Genomic DNA, 20,118 nt, shown 5'->3' with positions numbered 1-20,118 from the left:
AGATTACTTTCTCAGAGACGCAGTGCTTATGGCAATCAGCCGAATTATTTGCTCTAATGATGTTCAGAAGTTGAATATACAGAGTGATTTTTTTCGATTGGGTACAAACTCTAGAGATTGATCAATGAGAGGATATGGGACGAAAAAGTGTACTGAACTTATGTCAGCAAATGCATGGTTTCTATGCTAGACACAATTTATTCGATCATACTTTGTTACAGAGACTGCTGTCTAATACGCATTGTACAACACAGCCACAATTACAGTATGCATGGTTTCCTCGAAGATGGTGACAGTGTTCTTCATATGTCATGCCCTAATCTCTTCTCCTACCACTGTAATTGGTAACATGTCCGATTCTCTTCTCTGGCTAACTCACCTTGTACAGGACGTGATACAGCAAGTACACAATGGTTCTGTATTCGAATCAAGAGCTTGCCACCATGCTATTTACTTAAGGGAAAGGCAAATGGTAACGAGCAGCAAGGTTGTATCAGGAGACCTTTTCCCACCAACAACCACAGCATCTAGATCCACATGGAGACTCTGCAAATCACACTTGGCTGAGGGTTCATCGAACCACCTTCACAACAATTCCCTATTATTCTACTCTCAAAAAGCACATGGCAAGAAATGAATACCTATATCTTTCGTCCGAGCTCTGATTTCCTTTATTATAATAACTGTCTCTCTCTATGTAGGTAGAGCTTAAAAAAATATTTTCGCAGTCGGAGGAGAAACTTGGTGACCAAAATTTCGTGAGAAGATCCCACCGCAATGGAAAGTGCCTTTGATTTAATGGTGTCCATCCCAAATCCTACATCATGTCCATGAAACTCTTTCCCTATTTCGCAATAATGAAAAATGCACTGTTCTTCTTTGAACTTTCTCGACATACTCTGTTAATCCTACCTGGTAAGGACACCAGACCATGCAACAGTACTCCAAAAGAGGACGGACAAGTGTAGTGTAGGTGGTCTCTCTGTACATCTGTTTTCTAAGTGTCCTGCCAAAAAGACGGAGTCTTTGGTTTGAATTCCCCATGACATTTTCTATGTATTCCATCAAAATTAACTTTTCACAATTGTAATTCCTAGGTTTGCTGCTGCTGCTGTGGTCTTCAGTCCTGAGATTGGTTTGATTTCAGTCCTGAGATTGGTTTGATGCAGCTCTCCATGCTACTCTATCCTGTGCAAGCTTCTTCATCTCCCAGTACCTACTGCAACCTACATCATCCTGAATCTGCTTAGTATATTCATCTCTTGGTCTCCCTCTACGATCTTTACCCTCCACGCTGCACTCCAGTACCAGACTGGTGATCCCTTGATGCCTCAGAACATGTCCTACCAACCGATCCCTTCTCCTAGTCAAGTTGTTCCACATATTTCTCTTCCCCCCAATTCTATTCAATACCTCCTCATTAGTTATGTGATCTACCGATCCGATCTTCAGCATTCTTCTGTAGCACCACATTTCGAACGCTTCTATTCTCTTCTTGTCCAAACTATTTATCATCCATGTTTCAATTTCATACATGGCTACATTCAATACAAATACTTCCAGAAACGACTTCCTGACAAATCTATACTCAATGTTAACAAATTTCTCTTCTTCAGAAATGCTTTCCTTGCCATTGCCAGTCTACATTTTATATCCTCTCTACTTCGACCATCCTCAGTTAGTTTGCTCCCCAAATAGCAAAACTCCTTTCCTACTTCAAGTGTCTCATTTCCTAATCTAATTCCCTGAGTATCACCTGATTTAATTCGACTACATTCCATTATCCTCGTTTTGCTTTTGTTGATGTTCATCTTATATTCTCCTTTCAAGACACTGTCCATTCCGTTCAACTGCTCTTCCAAGTCCTTTGCTATCTCTGACAGAATTACTATGTCATCAGTGAACCTCAAAGTTTTTATTTCTTCTCCATGGATTTTAATACCTACTCTGAATTTTTCTTTTGTTTCCTTAACTGCTTGCACAATATACAGATTGAATAACATCGAGGAGAGGCTACAACCCTGTCTCACTCCATTCCCAACCACTGCTTCCTTTTGATGTGCCTCGACTCTTATAACTGCCATCTGGTATCTGTACAAATTGTAAATAGCTTTTCGCTCCCTGTATTTTACCCCTGCCGCCTTCAGAATTTGAAAGAGAGTATTCCAATCAACATTGTCAAAAGCTTTCTCTAAGTCTACAAATGCTAGAAACGTAGGTTTGCCTTTCCTTAATCTTTCTTCTAAGATAAGTCGTAGTGTCAGTATTGCCTCACATGTTCCGACATTTCTACGGAATCCAAACTGATCTTCCCCGAGGTCGGCTTCTACTAGTTTTTCCATTTGTCTGTAAAGAATTCGTATTAGTATTTTGCAGCTGTGACTTATTAAACTGATAGTTCGGTAATTTTCACATCTGTCAACACCTGCTTTCTTTGCAATTGGAATTACGAGGCCAGTTCAATAAGTAATGCAACACTTTTTTTCTCGGCAAATTTTGGTTGAAAAAACCGGAAATTTCTTGTGGAATATTTTCAAACATTCCCGCTTCGTCTCGTATAATTTCATTGACTTCCGACAGGTGGCAGCGCTGTACGGAGCTGTTAAAATGGCATCTGTAACGGATGTGCGTTGCAAACAACGGGCAGTGATCGAGTTTCTTTTGGCAGAAAACCAGGGCATCTCAGATATTCATAGGCGCCTGCAGAATGTCTACGGTGATCTGGCAGTGGACAAAAGCACGGTGAGTCGTTGGGCATAGCGTGTGTCATCATCGCCGCAAGGTCAAGCAAGACTGATCTCCCGCGTGCGGTCCGGCCGTGCACAGCTGTGACTCCTGCAGTGGCGGAGCGTGCGAACACACTCGTTCGAGATGATCGACGGATCACCATCAAACAACTCAGTGCTCAACTTGACATCTCTGTTGGTAGTGCTGTCACAACTGTTCACCAGTTGGGATATTCAAAGGTTTGTTCCCGCTGGGTCCCTCGTTGTCTAACCGAACACCATAAAGAGCAAAGGAGAACCATCTGTGCGGAATTGCTTGCTCGTCATGTGGCTGAGGGTGATAATTTCTTGTCAAAGATTGTCACAGGCGATGAAACATGGGTTCATCACTTCGAACCTGAAACAAAACGGCAATCAATGGAGTGGCGCCACACCCACTCCCCTATCAAGAAAAAGTTTAAATCCATACCCTCAGCCGGTAAAGTCATGGTTACAGTCTTCTGGGACGCTGAAGGGGTTATTCTGTTCGATGTCCTTCCCCATGGTCGAACGATCAACTCTGAAGTGTATTGTGCTACTCTTCAGAAATTGAAGAAACGACTTCAGCGTGTTCGTAGGCACAAAAGTCTGAACGAACTTCTCCTTCTTCATGACAACGCGAGACCTCACACAAGTCTTCGCACCCGAGAGGAGCTCAAAAAACTTCAGTGGACTGTTCTCCCTCATGCACCCTACAGCCCCGACCTCGCACCGTCTGATTTCCATATGTTTGGCCCAATGAAGGACGCAATCCGTGGGAGGCACTACGGGGATGATGAAGAAGTTATTGATGCAGTACGACGTTGGCTCCAACATCGACCAGTGGAATGGTACCGTGCAGGCATACAGGCCCTCATTTCAAGGTGGCGTAAGGCCGTAGCATTGAATGGAGATTACGTTGAAAAATAGTATTGTGTAGCTAAAAGATTGGGGAATAACCTGGTGTATTTCAATGCTGAATAAAACAACCCCTGTTTCAGAAAAAAAATGTGTTGCATTACTTATTGAACTGCCCTCGTATTATATTCTTCTTGAAGTCTGAGGGTATTTCCCCTGTCTCATACATCTTGCTCACCGGATGGTAGAGTTTTGTCATGACTGGCTCTCCTAAGGCTGTCAGTAGTTCTAATGGAATGTTGTCTACTACCGGGGCCTTGTTTCGACTCAGGTCTTTCAGTGCTCTGTCAAACTCTTCACGCAGTATCTTATCTCCCATTTCATCTTCATCTACATCCTCTTCCATTCCCATAATATTGTTCTCAAGTGCATCGCCCTTGTATAAACCCTCTATATACTCCTTCCACCTTTCTGCTTTACCTTCTTTGCTTAGAACTGGGTTTCCATCTGAGCTTTTCTCCAAAGGTCTCTTTAATTTTCCTGTAGGCAGTATCTATCTTACCCCTAGTGAGACAAACCTCTACATCCTTACATTTGTCCTCTAGCCATCCCTGCTTAGCCATTTTGCTCTTCCTGTCAATCTCATTTTTGAGATGTCTGTATTCCTTTTTGCCTGCTTCATTTACTGCATTTTTATATCTTCTCCTTTCATCCATTAAATTCGATATTTCTTCTGTTACTCAAGTATTTCCACTAGCCCTCATCTTTTTACCCACTTGATCCTCTGCTGTCTTCACTACTTCATCCCTTAAAGCTACCCATTCTTCTTCTACTGTATTTCTTTCCCCCATTCTTGTCAATTGTTCCCTTATCCTCTCCCTGAAACTCTGTACAACCCCTGGTTTAGTCAGTTTATCCAGGTCCCATCTCCTTAAATTACCACCTTTTTGGAGTTTCTTCAGTTTTAATCTACAGTTCATAACCAATAGATTGTGGTCAGAGTCCACATCTGCCCCTCGAAATGTCTTACAATTTAAAACGTGGTTCCTAAATCTCTGTCTTACCATTATATAATCTATCTGAAACCTAGCGGCTTCCTCTTTCATTTCTTACCCCCAATCCATATTCACTTAGGTATTTAGTTGAAATTACACCTTTAGATTAGAGTGATTTATCGAGTAACTGAAGTTTAATGGATTCCTTGTATCACTCATGTGGATGCCCTTGCCTGTCCGGCTAGCCACGTGGTCTAATGCGCTCCTTCCAGAGTGTGAAAAGCGTGCCAGTTCCTGGGATGAATCCACCCAGTGGATTAGTGTCAAGGTCCGGTGTGCCAGCCAGTCTGTGGATGGTTTTTAAGGTGGTTTTCCATCTGCCTCGAAAAATGCGAGCTGGTTCCCCTTATTCCGCCTCAGTTACACTATGTTGACGATTGCTGCGCAAACACTGTTTCCACATACGTGTACACCATAATTACTCAACCACGCAAACATTTGCGGTTACACTCATCTGGTATGAGATGTTCCCAGGGGACGGGGGTCCACTGGGGGCCAAACCACACAATAACCCTGAGTTCAGTGTGGGGTGGGTGGACTGCTGTGGCCTGTTGTGGGGTTGTGAACCATTGAGGGCTACGGCGGGACGAAGCCTCACCATCATTTCTAGGTCTCTGGTTCAATAAACAAACAAACATGTATTGATCATACCAAGGCCAAGCATATGAGAGCAATCAGTCTGTCCTCCTCCATTCTCAAAACACTGGAAAAACTGGTTAATGTATACGTTGGGGAGAGGAGGCTACGTAGGGTCCCTCTACACCTGAACCAACATGCATACCAACCAGGTAAATCATGTGAAACAGCTCTCCAGCAACTCGTCGGGAAGGTGGAAAAAGCACTTCACTTCCATGAAATAGCCTTCTGCATCTTCCTGGATATCGAGGGGGCCTTCAGTAACACGACCTTCGATTCCATGGTAAGGGCAGCAGAGGTGCATAATCTGTGGACCACTATATGTAGGTGGACCAGAGCCATGCTTAGTGGAAGGAAGGTAGAAGCTACCAAGATGAATGAAAAGATGGTGGTTAAGACCACTAGAGGCTGCCCACAAGGAGGAGTTTTTTCTCCCCTATTGTGGAATCTAGTGGTGAACGAACTCATTGAGGAACTAAGGCGCAGAGATTGGCCTGCTTAGCCATAACGGGCAGAATTAGCAGCACGCCAAACGCTGGAATGGAAGCCATGCTGGATATGCCTCCACTTCACCTTTGGGTTAAGATGGAGGCAGCAGCTGGGGCATACAGACTTAAAACTGGCCAAAACTGGGATATCCAGAATCACACACTAACATAGTGAGTGAGGTAAATATAGGTATGGCTGGGGAAATGCCCACTGACTATATAATAACTCCTAACTGCTTCAACAAGCCTTACAACATAATAATTGGAAGTAGGGAGCAGTGGGAGAAAGCAGTTCGACACCGTACGGAGGACATCATTTGGTTCACCGATGGGTCGAAAACAGATCAAGGTGTTGGAGCAGGGTTGTACGGGGTTCAGCCAAGACTGGAGAGCAGCATCTCTCTAGGGAAACTGGCCTCTGTACTCCAAGCCGAAATTACTGCAATCAGGGCATGTGTGGAGGAGAATATGAATAGGTGCTACAATGATCGTAGCATCTACATCTATTCAGACAGCCAGGTAGCCCTGAAATCATTGGCAGCTCCTGTAACAAGATCTAAGATTGTTGCAGATTGCCACAGGGCTCTGGTGGAGCTAGGGGGAAGCAATAGGGTGTACCTAGTGCAAGTCCCTGGCCACTCAGGGATCTGTGGCAATGAACAAGCCGATAGATTGGCTAGGATGGGCGCAACAACTCCATTTATTGGACCGGAACCTGTCTTGACAATTACCAAGGCTACGATGAAATTAGAACTACGGAACTGGCTTAGGAAACAGCACGTAGGATATTGGACCAAGGTCCATAAACAAAAACATGGTAAGGTAATGATGCCCAAGCCATGTTTTAAAAGAAGCTCTGTAATCCTGGGATTGAACAGGAAAGAAATCAAACTAATGACTGGACTGATGACCGGCCATGGGAACTTCAAAAAACACCTACACGCAATGGGTATAATGGAAGAGGACCCTAAATGTAGGATCTGTGATGAGGGTGAAGAAACTGCATCACACCTAATCTTTGAATGCATGGCACTGGAGAGTGAAAGATACAGAATCTTTGGAACAACTAGACCTGAAGAAATTGTGTCTAACAAAAAACTGGTAGAGTGACTCCTTGCACTATTTAAGGGCACTGGTTGGCTTTACTAGATATACAGGGAGCGATACCGCACAATAAACCTAGTTTCGGTTCGGGCAGTGGCGGGTTAGACCTAAGCTGTTTTAGCTCTCCTGTTAAAATCAAATCAAATCAAAAATCAACATGTGGATGAGCTCATACTTTTCATTATTTAGGATCAATTGCCAATTTTCGCACTATTCAGGTATTTTTTCTAAACCATTTTACGATTTGTTTTGATCTACTGATGAGTTTACTGGCCAATAAATGACAGCATCATCTGCAAACGATCTCAGATTGTCTCCCAAATTGTTTACGTAGATAAGAAACAGCAGAGGGCTTTTAACACTACCTTGGGGAACACCAGAAATCACTTCTGTTTGACTCGAGGCCTTTCTGTCAGTTACTATGAACTGTGCCCTCTCTGACAGGAAATCATGAATTCAGTCACATAATAGATCATATTCCATAAGCACACAATTTCACTACAAGCCGCTTGTGTGGCACAGTATAAAAAGTCTTTTGGAAATCTAGAAACACGGAATCAATTTGAAATCTCTTGCAATAACACTGAACACTTCATGTGTGGCAAGAGCTAGTTGTGTTTCACAACTATGATGTTTTCTAAACCCGTTTTGACTGTGTTTCAATAGACCATTCTCTTCAAGGTAATACGTACGAACAAAACTTATGTTCCAAAATCCTGCTGCACGTTGATGTTAATGATATGGGTCTGTAATTTAGTGGATTACTCCTATCACGTTTCTTGAGTATTAGTGTGACCTGTGCAACTATCCAATGTTTGCAACAGTGTTTTGCCATTTGTCCCAGGCAGGGTCATTTCAGGAAGCAGAAATCATGAAAGACATACCCAAAATGTTTGGACACCAGCCTTGGAGGAAAATATGATTAACACTGTGGAAGGCAACCACCGTGTCAGTACCAGGCAGTTGGCCCACTAGTACAAGGTAAGCCGGACAACCGTGTGGAACATTCCCTGTGACAATTGTTACTAACCTTATCACTTACAGCATGTGCAGGGCTTACTAGCAACTGACTTTCCACATTGGGAGCAGTTTTGTCACTGGTTTCTTCACCAGGCAACTACGATTCCTGGATTTGTGTCATCCGTCCTGTTCACAGGTGATGCCACCTTTATGCAGAGTGGTATCTTCAACTTTCGGAAGTCATCTGTGGGGTAGTATGCAGAACCCCCATGGTATGGTTACAGTTAATCATCAGCATCGGTGCAACTGGAATGTGTGGGTGAGGATAATTGGCAACTATTTTGAGACCAGTTGTCCTTCCACATCACTAAACAGTCCAGAACTATCAGCATTTCTTGTGGGTGACTTTGCATCCCCTGCTGGAAGAAGTGCCATTGATGATTTGAGGAAAAGTATGTCTGTTAGATAGTGGTGCTCTAGCCCACTTCACAATTAACATCTGGATGCATCTCAATTGTGTCTTCCCTGTTGATGGATTGGATGAGGGGTTCCAGTTGCATGGCCTACTTGTTCACTGGATCTCAACCTGTGCGATTTCTGGTTATGGGGCCATCTCAAAAGTATTGTGTTTGCAGCATCCATTCCAGACATGCAGACACCGGAGCAGGTATTCATGCTGCCTTTGACACTGTTCAGATGCAGCCTGGCTGGTGCTAACATGTGACGTGTCAGACAGAACATGCTACAGCGTGTAATGCACGTGCACTGAGGCACACGGAAACCATTTTCAATACATACTGTGACTGCGGTTGCATGGTACGGCACGTAATGCACCATAGTATTTGTAACAATGTACGATTGAATAAATCTTATCTAGCACGGAAACCATGCATTTCCGGACATAAAATCATTAGACCTTTTTTGTTCTGTGTCCTCTCATTGATCATTCCCTGGAGTTTGTACACAGTGGGAGGAGGAATCACCCTGTATGTTCAAATTTCTTCTGAACATCATTAGCTCTAATATTTTGGCTTATTGCCATTACAATGCATCTCTGAGAAAGTAATCTCTCTTTCCAATATACATTCCACTTTTCATTGTATCTTTGGTGGCTATTCTTATCAAAACATACAGGGCAGTGGGTACACAGCTGAATAATAAACTCCATCTTCTGTCTTTTAATAGAGGTGGTGTTTTTTCCAATGTATATTTTGAAATCGTATGCTCATCACCAGGGTTTCATTTATATAAGGACCTTCATTATTAGAGTTAAGGCACTGAAGTGATTTCATCCTTCCCCTATAATCTCACTTAGCAAGCAATGATATTACATTATAACTGATATACCCTAACATTGCATGTTTATAAACAATCTATACCAGTCACAGTGCTTCCTCTGGTTCACATTAAGGAAATGCCTTTAACTGTAGCTTGTAATTCCAAAGCTGATATATTTTTGAGTTATACAAGCAGAGCAGTTACAGATTCAGTTCATGAACTGTCAAATACAACAAATCATGTACTGGAGAGGAAAAACTCGTGGTTCACAGTGAGACCTTAATTGTTATAAAATGCAGCAAGTCCATTTTATTGCACAAAATATTGATGGGGCTGACAAATAACTTTTTTTTTAATGGCAGCAGGATTAGTGAAATAAAACAAAACACTGAAGAATACAGAGGAATGTTCAATACCAGTCATCAGCTTTGACCAGCGACGTAGGAAACATGCGACAAATGCTGTAAACTATATGGCAACTATAACATTATGTCCATTGCTGATTTCTTGAAATGGGCTATGCTTCACTCCAGTCTGTCAGCACAACTAGCTCTTTATTTGCTTTTCACAGACATTGATTTCACCAACTAACAACATAACTGAATACATGCGCCAAATGTTGATGCAACAGCAACCATTAACATTGCATCACTGGCCAAAGCCAAGGACTCATATTGAACATTCCTCCTGACTCAACATGTTGTTGTTGTGGTCTTCAGTCCTGAGACTGGTTTGATGCAGCTCTCCATGCTACCCTATCCTGTGCACGCTTCTTCATCTCCCAGTACTTACTGCAACCTACATCCTTCTGAATCTGCTTAGTGTATTCATCTCTTGGTCTCCCTCTATGATTTTTACCCTCCACGCTGCCCTCCAATGCTAAAATTTGTGATCCCTTGATGCCTCAGAACACGTCCTACTAACCAGTCCATTCTTTTTGTGAAGTTGTGCCACATACTCCTCTTCTCCCCAATTCTATTCCATACTTCATCATTAGTTATGTGATCTACCCATCTAATCTTCAGCATTCTTCTGTAGCACCACATTTCGAAAGCTTCAATTCTCTTCATGTCCAAACTATTTATCGTCCAACATTGAGACCTAATATTAAACTGAAATCTATTGTTCCTAGTAAAGTACATCATAAATCAGGAAGACTATGTCCTGCAACTTTTGCCTTTTACTGATTCATATTTATGTGCACACTGATAAATGATTGTCCTAAAACTAATAAAATCAGTTATTATTCATTAATATTAGTTTACTGTCCTACATCTGTATTTTCTAACTGTGTGCCACATGCAGTGTCTAATGAAATACACATGAAACAATAATTTTTATGCAATTTCTTAAAATTCCCTTGAGGAATTTCATATGAATATGTACAAAACCAGGTAAATGATACTTTTGTTGACAGACTGGAGGAAGCATTGTTTTGAGTGCCCATCCAATTGTAAGTTAATTTATGTTTGTTATTGTATATGCAGAAACCACCTGTAGTGCCAAGCATATCAACTAAACAGAGAGAGAGAGAGAGAGAGAGAGAGAGAGAGAGAGAGAGATATTTTCATTGCATGAGTTTGTACCTCCAAAGAATTGTACACAGCATATTGACATTCAGAGATTGTGGTTCAGTACATCCCCTGCCTAATAAACATTTACTGAGGAGCAAGGTTTTTAATATGGTACCTATTCTCAAAATAAGGTTACAGTTTTCTGTCATTAATTGGTATTCTCAATTTGTTAGTCCTCTGCCATGGCTTTTGCAACCAAAATGGATTTACAAAATGATACAATGAATTGTACTTCTACTACTTATACAATGCTAGCCATAAAAATATAATCACCATGAGGATGACATGCAACGAACATCTAATAGGCATAAAGTGTACTACATCCTTGGATATGCGAACCATCAGTATTTCAGCATACGATTGGTTTAATAAAGCATTAATAATGGGAAATGCATGCATATCTATTATCAACTCCTTGAGACAGGGCAGTGAAATCAATTTTCAAAACCCAAGGCATAAAAATCTGTTCAAATTTAAAATGGTATTGGATATATACCAAAGAACAGTATAACAATGTGATTTTTTGAAACAAGCTATGTTACAGATAATTCTTTAACCACAATCAGCTCTTTTATTCTTTCACATTCTGTATTTAAGGGAAGAATGCTTTTGAATGTTGTTTGTTTATGAGATTATGTTATGCTTTGTGTAAGGAAGAGGAACTACCAATGGATGCCTGAATATGGTAGCAGCAGGACAGGATGGTTGCCTACTGAGATCTGAGTTCACTGATCTGCAACACTGTTAATCATGTTCATTGGAACTTCACAACTGCCATAAGAATATGGCACCTATGGGCTCCAATGCATACAAGTTGTCAGTGGACTTGTGCACCTAGCACATGAGAGAAAAGATTGTTCACTCAGCCAAGCAGGATAATACAGCCATGTCATGCACTTTGATTCAGGATAGGGACAATGTGGCAGCAATGGAGTGGACCAATGAGTGCACCCAAGAATAACGCTAGACACAGGACTGGTACCACTCTTCAGCCTTTACTGTCAACAAACACACTACCAGAGCTCAAGCAGCACGGAATGTACTCGTATTTTATCCGAGTTTTGTGCAATTTAGCTGAAAAGTTAATAATATATTCTTCCTGTAATACTGTAGATACACAATAAGGAAAAACTCGTCACTGTCTTTTTGTTGTTGCAATTTTAAAGACCAGCCTAACTTCTGGTTAGGCTGGATAAGATCTGTGACAATAATTTCTGGTTTTGTTTATAAAATTCAGTAACAGCTATCCCCCCACTTCCACCCCCTCCCCCCCCCCCCCCCCCCCAGAAATCATCAACCTCGCCATAGTGGGATGGCTTGTGTGCCTCATCAATACAGATAACCAGATCATAGGTTTACCTACATGGACAGCAGTCTTTTCAGTATTTGGATGCCTGACCTGGCTTTTTAACACTGCCTACTGGGCAGAAGATCCTTATTATGTTGGAACTGCAAACAGGTGAAATTATGGGGAAATTAAAGCCACTATATTTCCCCACCACCATTCTGCTCTGCTGTGTGGTCTAATAAGGAAGATATCTTGAGTAAAATACTGACCATTCAGATCTCAAGATGGCGACTACTCTGGAGGATGTTACCAGAAAAAAAAATAGTCTGACATTCAGTGGGTCCGAGAGTGAAATATTAGATCACTTAATCATCTAGGTGAGTTAGAGAATTTGAAAATAGAAATGGAAAGGTTGAACTTTATTATAGTGAGAATCACTATAGTGCAGGGCCAAGGGCTTTTGCTCGTGAAGATTTACTAATGAGCAAGAAAATTAGACTGGATAGACAACTATGAAATGTAAAGTGTATGTATTATTAAAGCACAGAGAGAGAGAGAGAGAGAGAGAGAGAGAGAGAGAGAGAGAGAGAGAGAGAGAACAAACAGTAGGATTAGTGTATTCGCCAACTAGCTCTGTAGATGAAGAAAAAGCATGTACAACATGAGAGAAGAAATTATCCAGTTTGTCGTGCGAGACAATTTAATCACGATGGAAGGAGAAGGGAAAGAAGGATGACGGACTGAGGAAAAGGAATTAGGCCTGAAGATCAAACAATAATTGATCAAATGCTGTATCATACTCAGTTGTTCATTATCAGATGAACTATGGAGGGGCAAGGAGTCAACATACCGCACTCCCAGCCACTGTCAACGTTTCGACCTTTGTGTCACTACCTCCCAATCACACAACTCCTCAATTGGCATCACAAAGCTTGAGTGCACCCCGCTCCAGTCCTCCCACCAAGAAAAAAACCCCTGGCAGTAGTTGGAATTAACCCTGGGTGTCTCATGTGAGGGTCTGTCGCACTGCCCACTCGGCTATGGACATAGAGCACCATTCACTCATTGCTAACACTTTGTTTAAGAATCACAAAAGGAAGTTGTATACTTGGAAGAACCCTGTGGACACCAGAACATTTCAGCTTATATAAGACATTCAGAAACCAGATTTGAAACTACGCAAAATTTCCAGGGGGCAGTTGACAACTGACCATGACCATTATTTATTGGTTATAAACTGTAGAGTATAACTTTGGAACTTTCAGAAAGCTAGAAGATTAAGGAGATACCACAGAGATTTGGTGGATTTTAGCTGTCAAAGCATTAAGCAAAAACTGACAAACGCATGAAAGTAGTACGACAAAAATGAGTAACTATGAAAGATGAATCGGCAAAGGCAGCAGAGAAACCAGCAGAGAGACAATTAACAAGAGAAATCCTTAGCTAACAAGACACTGAATTTAATGGACAAAAGAATAAAACATAAAAATGCAGCACATGAGGTAGGCAACAAGGAAATCAGACACAAAAAAATTAGATATACAGGAAATGCAAATGAAATGTAGATTTGATACTATAAGAGAAATCTGACAATGTTGGAAGAACTAAGATAAAACAAGGTACCTAGAGTTTCCTTCAGAATAACAGAGATCCTCAAGAGAATATACCATGACAAAACTACTGTGAATGGTACGCAATGTGTATGAGACAGGCAAAATAACCCCATATTTCAAGATGAATGTAATAATTCTAATTCCAAAGAAGGCACAGACTGACTGTGTTATTACCAAAATATCAGTTTTAAAAAATACATGGTTGCAAATTAATTGTAGAAGAATATTAACACTGAGAGGCAAACTTAGGGGAAATCACATTTCATGGAAATATATGAACACCTGAGGAAATACTGACCCATTACTCATTCTAGGAAACAGCATAGAAAGGCAAAACTTGATCCTAGCATTTGTAGATTTAGGAAACTTCTGAGAATGTCGACCAGACTCCTCTATCTCAAATTCAGAAGATAACAGAGATAAAATATAGGGAGTGAAAGGTTATCTGCAACTCTTACGGAAACCAGGCTCAGGGTGAAAGAACCACAGGATCTGACAGTACGCTAGATGGGAATCTGCAGTGGTCATAGCATATTCATAATGCTATTAAATCTCTACACAGAGGGAGCAGTAAAAGAAACCAATGAAAATTCTGGAATAGACATTAAAGAGTTTTTTCGGGGGGGGGGGGGGGGGGGGGGGCTGCAGGTAGCTGTCGTTCAACACGCAGCAAATGATTTTTAAGATCAGTTGTAAAGAATGGAGACTTGATAAGATGATAAATAAAATTAAGATACCTGTATTGAATATATTCTAATTAATCAAGTGATAATGAGAAAACAATCTTGATTAAGAAATGAGAGAGCATTAGATATGATTTGCTATTTGGGCAGAAAAATGACAAAGGCAAAAGTGAAGTCGATATGAAATGCATACTAGTAATATCAAGAAGTGTCTAAAAAGAGTACTATTTCATATTCATCATTATGTTTGTTGCTCTTGTATTGACCGCGTTTCTAGATAGAATTATTGGATATAAAGTCCAGATGTTGCACAAAACAATTTTCATATAGATTCAAATATGTGTCAGCAACAATATGCCAATGTCACTACCGAATATCCAATATTTGAAGTCTTTTATCGTAACTGAATGTAACTGGCGAGAAAGGACATCCAAGGCACGATTTGGCTAAAATGAGTAATCAGCAGATATGACACGTCTTGGGGCGTATTGTAAGCGTCAATTTTGTAATGGAGCGTGGTGGGCAAAAATTTTACTGCAAGACTACGATGCGGTGGGTATGCAGGAATAACGTGGCTAACACGAATAGACTAGCGTGGACAGCTGTATCACAGCAAGCTGCACTTAATGCAAGATAGATGTGCTGATTTAGACACATTCGCATTTAGCTGAAACGGGTTTGAAATCTCCGTCAGATAAGCCTGTTTCACGTTTGTCATAGTTTGAATAAATAAATAAATAAAGTCGTTTAACACAAACCCAGATTTGGTTCTTCATGAAATTGACGCAAAGAGACTTGAATTGTTAAATAGGACCAAACCTGAATGATACATGGCATATTCGAGGCACGTAAACCTTTCAATCACTTACTGTACAACCGAAAACTTTCAAATAACCCTATATTACAACACGTACAGAAGGTACACGAAATTTAGCTCTTGTGTTAAGGAAACATTACATCCGACACGGGTAAAAGCGTTGCTTATAATGTACGGAAAGATGATAGTTTAATACGTTACAGCACTTCAACATCTTCCGTGCTCTAGATATTAAAACATGTTACAGTTTCTGTCTTGTCACTCACTTTCCTTAAAAGATATTTAAAAAATGCTCAAACGAAACATATTGCGTTAACGAGAAACAAACTAATCAGCCAGCCTTTACAATTAATTAATACTCACAGTTGACGCAGCCCTCCCGAAACGTACTATTCCAATTGAACTAATATCATACTGGTTTGCCTTCCATGAAGCAACTGCTCCTACTGTGGCAGAGCCCAGGAGACCGTACTTAATAAGAGTCCCAAACTTGAGCATTGTTGAAGACCGTAAATGACAAACAGCACACAAATTTCACTCTCAAAACAACACACAGCTACTAACACCATTCAAATTCATACCACAACTATTCTTTACAAAGATGCTCAGACACACAGCTATCAAACATCACTGAAATCATGAATAAGCTGGACAAAGATGTTACTACAAGTTGCTGAACGTGCGTCTCGCGCATGGAGGTAGAATAAGGGGAGATGGCGCTACAGACTTGCGCTGTACGTTGTTTTGAAGGCAGTGGGCGGGGCCTGCCGCCATCTTGGATCCCCCAAAACATTAGCAGACGAGTGTTTACAATTGCTTCTTGTTCGCTATTTATGTCGTCTGCACGTGATATTTGTTTTATATAGTAAATGTTACTCGGTTTTAGTGAACAACACAGCATAAGGAACGCAACTTCAAACGTTTTTCTGGTCTTAAATGCGTATTCGATACAGTAATACGTAAAAAGGAAGTTTAGTAAGATGGCGGCGCGTGTAGACGTACTAATAAACCGATCCGCGGAAAATTACGAGTTTTTAAATCCTGTGTGTGTAAAATGCAGTAAGAAGGTGAAATACGGTGTTAAATTATGTTCGTGGTCACAGAAATGGATCCATCGTCAATGTTTAAATGTCTTAGAGGAAAAAAACATGACCTGTGACTGTGGAAATGTGCACTGTAACTATCGTCATATCGTGTGTTTACAAACGGAATGCGAAGAAGAATGCACGACTTCTTCGTTAAAATATGATCTTATGTTAGCTAAACTATATGTAGAGAAGCTTGAATCAGTGATAGATAGTGTACAGAAGCTGGAAGAAGTGATAGACCATTCAAAGGGTAGTGAAACGGTTGTAAACGAACAAAACGGTAACTTTATTAAAAAATGGCTCTGAGCACTATGGGACTTAACATCTTAGGTCATCAGTCCCCTAGAACTTAGAACTACTTAAACCTAACTAACCTAAGGACATCACACAACACCCAGCCATCACGAGGCAGAGAAAATCCCTGACCCCGCCGGGAATCGAACCCGGGAACCCGGGCGTGGGAAGCGAGAACGCTACCGCACGACCACGAGATGCGGGCGGTAACTTTATTAGGCCTAAAAAGTTTTGTCGTGTTAATCGTAACGGAAACAACTTTCGTCTCCCACAAGCAAATAAGTTTGAATTTTTAATGTGTGATGAATATCAAATATGTGAAAAGAGCCAAAGAAAGGAAGTATTTTCATCAAATGCAGCGACCACAAATCATTTCAGTAGGCCTACGAAGTCCTGTAATAACAAGAAAGGAAATACCATAAAATACATGGAACATACTTATCGTGCAAACAAGATATCTACCAATACAGGTAAGAAGAAAGAAGAAGATATTTTCATACTTTCAGACAGTCATGGAAAGGGCTTAGCCGACATTTTGTGTAACATGCAAACTATATTCAAGGTTAGTGGAATAACGAAACCGGGGGCCCCCTTGCGCGAAGTTTTAAAAGACTGTGAACATTCTTTGAAGCTTGGAAGCAACTGTCTAATAATAGGAGGTGCTAATGATGTTTATAGGAACGAGGGCAAACTCGCCACAAGAGCTCTAAGAAGTACATTACAGAAAATTACAGATGTTAACTTCTTCATTGCCAGTATCCCACAAAGACATGATCTTATAGAAGAATCCTGTGTCAACAAAGAAATCACAGTTACTAATAGGAAATTTGAGAAAATCTGCCGAAGCCTCCCAAATGCCACATATGTGGACGTACCATCCACAGAGAGAAGTCATTTTACAAGGCATGGGCTTCACAGAAATAAACTCGGAAAATCATTCATTAGTCGAGAAATCCTTAATGCAGTGAAGGCAGTTAAGGACAAGAATAGCACGACCATACCACTTCCACCACCAAACACAGAAACTGAAAATTTCCAACAAGAAAATGAAACTGAATCACTGACAACAGGTCCAGCACTAGAATCTCCACTTTCGTCACAAACAGCTGAGATAAATGAGTCAACTAGGACAGAAGTTTCCAAAGCAGCTTCAGCAGAAGCAGCTACATACTACGCAACTGCATCATTAACAAGAAAAAAAACGCCTGATGTGCCAACAGCCAATGACCTTTCATCAGTATTGGCCGCTCCTCAGTCTTCAACAGTGAAAGACTTTTCACCAGCTTCACCATCATCATCAGTAACAGAAGCAAACAGAAGAAGCACAAGAACCAGGAAACTTTCAACTCTGCAGGATTTTTGGTACCCGGCCTCAGTTACAAGACTAACATAAGGCAGATACCCTCAGATACACCAACTTCCAAGTCAAACTGGCAACAGACTCACCTCCACTGTCATCAACAGAAGAATAACCATGCCACCAGCTCATCTGAAGGATTTTTTAGCATCAGGTCTAAAGGGAAAGGTGCCACCAAGATAAGTGAAAACAAATACCTAACAGTGTTTCACCAAAACATTCAAGCCATAAAGAACAAAGCACAACAGCTAGAAGCAGAATTGGAAAAATTTGACAGCCAAATTTTGTGTATCACTGAACACTGGTGCAAAGGGAAGCAAATTGAACACATTGCATTAGCCTCATTTGACCTTGCATGTTACTATAGCAGAATCTCAATGAATGGTGGAGGTTCATGTATCTATGTAAAAAAAGGTATGTCATTTAAAGTAAGATATGATCTTTTAGATCTAGGTGAGGACAAACATTTCGAACTTTCCGCTGTTGAAATAATAGGACCTGGCATAGCAAAAAAATTAGTCATATTTTGTGTGTACCGCTCTCCTAGTGGAGACATTGATATATTCTTCTCAAAACTGAATCAAAGCTTAGACAGGGTTTCTGGAGCAAAAGCAAATGTAATTATCTGTGGTGACTTAAACATTAATATGATGAAGCCTGATAAGGCTAGCAACATATATGTGAATATTCTAAGCTGTTACGGAATATCCTCCCTTGTTAATTGTCCAACTAGAATAACGAAAGAATCCTCCTCATCTATAGATCATGTAGCTACAGATATTGATAGTAAAAAATGTCATATTGTTGTCCAAAACCTGGGCCTAGCAGACCACCTCTGCCAGATCTTAAAAACTAACATTCATGTAGAAACTCCTCCTAAACTTTATACATACAAAAGAATGTTTTCCAAATCAGCCCTGCATCAGTTTAAATCCCAGCTAGAATATGAAGATTGGAGGGAAGTCTATGCAGAAACCAACGCAAATCAGAAATTTATCAAGTTCATGTCAATTTTTAAACTCAGATTTGAAGAGATGTTTCCCAAAACTCTTTATCAAATTAAAACTACAAAGAGAAATCAGTGGGTGACTACAGGTATCAAAAAATCCTCAGAAACTCTTAGATATCTCAACTCCATAAAAAATAATCAGTCTAACCCAGAAGTTCTGCAATCCTACAAAAAGTACAGGAAAATTTACAGAAAGGTGTTGCTAGCCGCAAAAAAACTTTCAAACAACAAAATATTACTTGAAGCTGAAAACAAGAGCAAAGCAGTCTGGAACATCGTCAAACAGGAAACATCTAACTCTGCTAAAAAGGACCTCAATTCACATATTAAAAACAAAGATGTACCAGTAGGTAACCCTAAAAAATTAGCTGATTTTGTAAACTCATATTTCAGTAGTATTGCAAAAAAATTACAGCAGAAATTTCCAGATACGTATGATTTACCTACTCAGAACCAGCCAACAAACTCAATGGTGCTCTTGCCAACTACAGAAAGGGAAGTGGCACTAGTAGTACACCAACTAAAAAATAAAACTTCAGTAGGACTTGATGAAATTCCAGTCTGCGTAATTAAAGATTGTATAGACTCCATAGAGGGCCCATTAACAGACATAATTAATGAATCTTTCGAGTCTGGATACTTTCCGGAGTACCTAAAACAAGCAAAAGTTATACCTATCCTTAAAAACGGAGATGTGGAAAATGTAGAGAGCTACAGGCCGATCTCTATACTGTCTATCATTTCTAAAATAATAGAAATACTAGTCAAAAAGAGACTGCTAAATTACCTGAATAAATATAATCTTCTTTCCAATGACCAATTTGGTTTTAGGCCCGGAAAAGGCACACAATATGCTATAGCACAGTTCACTAAAGCAATTTTAGAAGCACTGGACAAAGGTGAAAATGTAAGTGGTATCTTTTTAGACTTGTCCAAGGCCTTTGATACAGTTGACCACAAAATCTTACTTCATAAATTAGGGCAAATAGGAATAAGAGGTGTGACAAAGAAGTGGTTCAAATCATACTTGGAAAACAGAGTTCAACGAGTTGAGATATCACAAGTTTCAAACAATTCCCTTATAAAACACCTGTCTGACCCAGAAAATGTGAATATAGGCGTCCCACAGGGAAGTGTATTAGGCCCAATATTGTTTCTTATATACATTAACGACTTCCCACAAAGTATCAGACATGGCGAAAAAATACTTTTTGCTGATGATAGCAACATAGTAATAACAGGTGAAAATCCAATACAACTGTCAGAAAGAGC

The 20,118-nt window shown here is 40.4% G+C and overlaps 1 protein-coding gene across 1 annotated transcript in view; it reads right to left on the bottom strand.

The window, feature by feature from the left end:
- The window catches only part of LOC124555379 (aarF domain-containing kinase 1), a 136,445-nt gene extending 120,710 nt beyond the window's left edge, over window positions 1-15,735 (bottom strand). The window contains exon 1 of the mRNA XM_047129272.1: window positions 15,462-15,735. Coding sequence (XP_046985228.1) covers window positions 15,462-15,596 — 135 coding nt within the window. The 5' untranslated portion in view covers window positions 15,597-15,735. The remainder of the gene's footprint in view (window positions 1-15,461) is intronic.
- Between the last annotated feature and the right edge of the window lie 4,383 nt (window positions 15,736-20,118).

This window comes from Schistocerca americana, chromosome X, assembly GCF_021461395.2.
Source record: "Schistocerca americana isolate TAMUIC-IGC-003095 chromosome X, iqSchAmer2.1, whole genome shotgun sequence".
NCBI classification, from domain to species: Eukaryota; Metazoa; Arthropoda; class Insecta; order Orthoptera; family Acrididae; genus Schistocerca; species Schistocerca americana.
The sequence above is the reverse complement of the archived record's forward strand: the minus strand, read 5'-3'. Positions and strand labels throughout refer to the sequence as shown.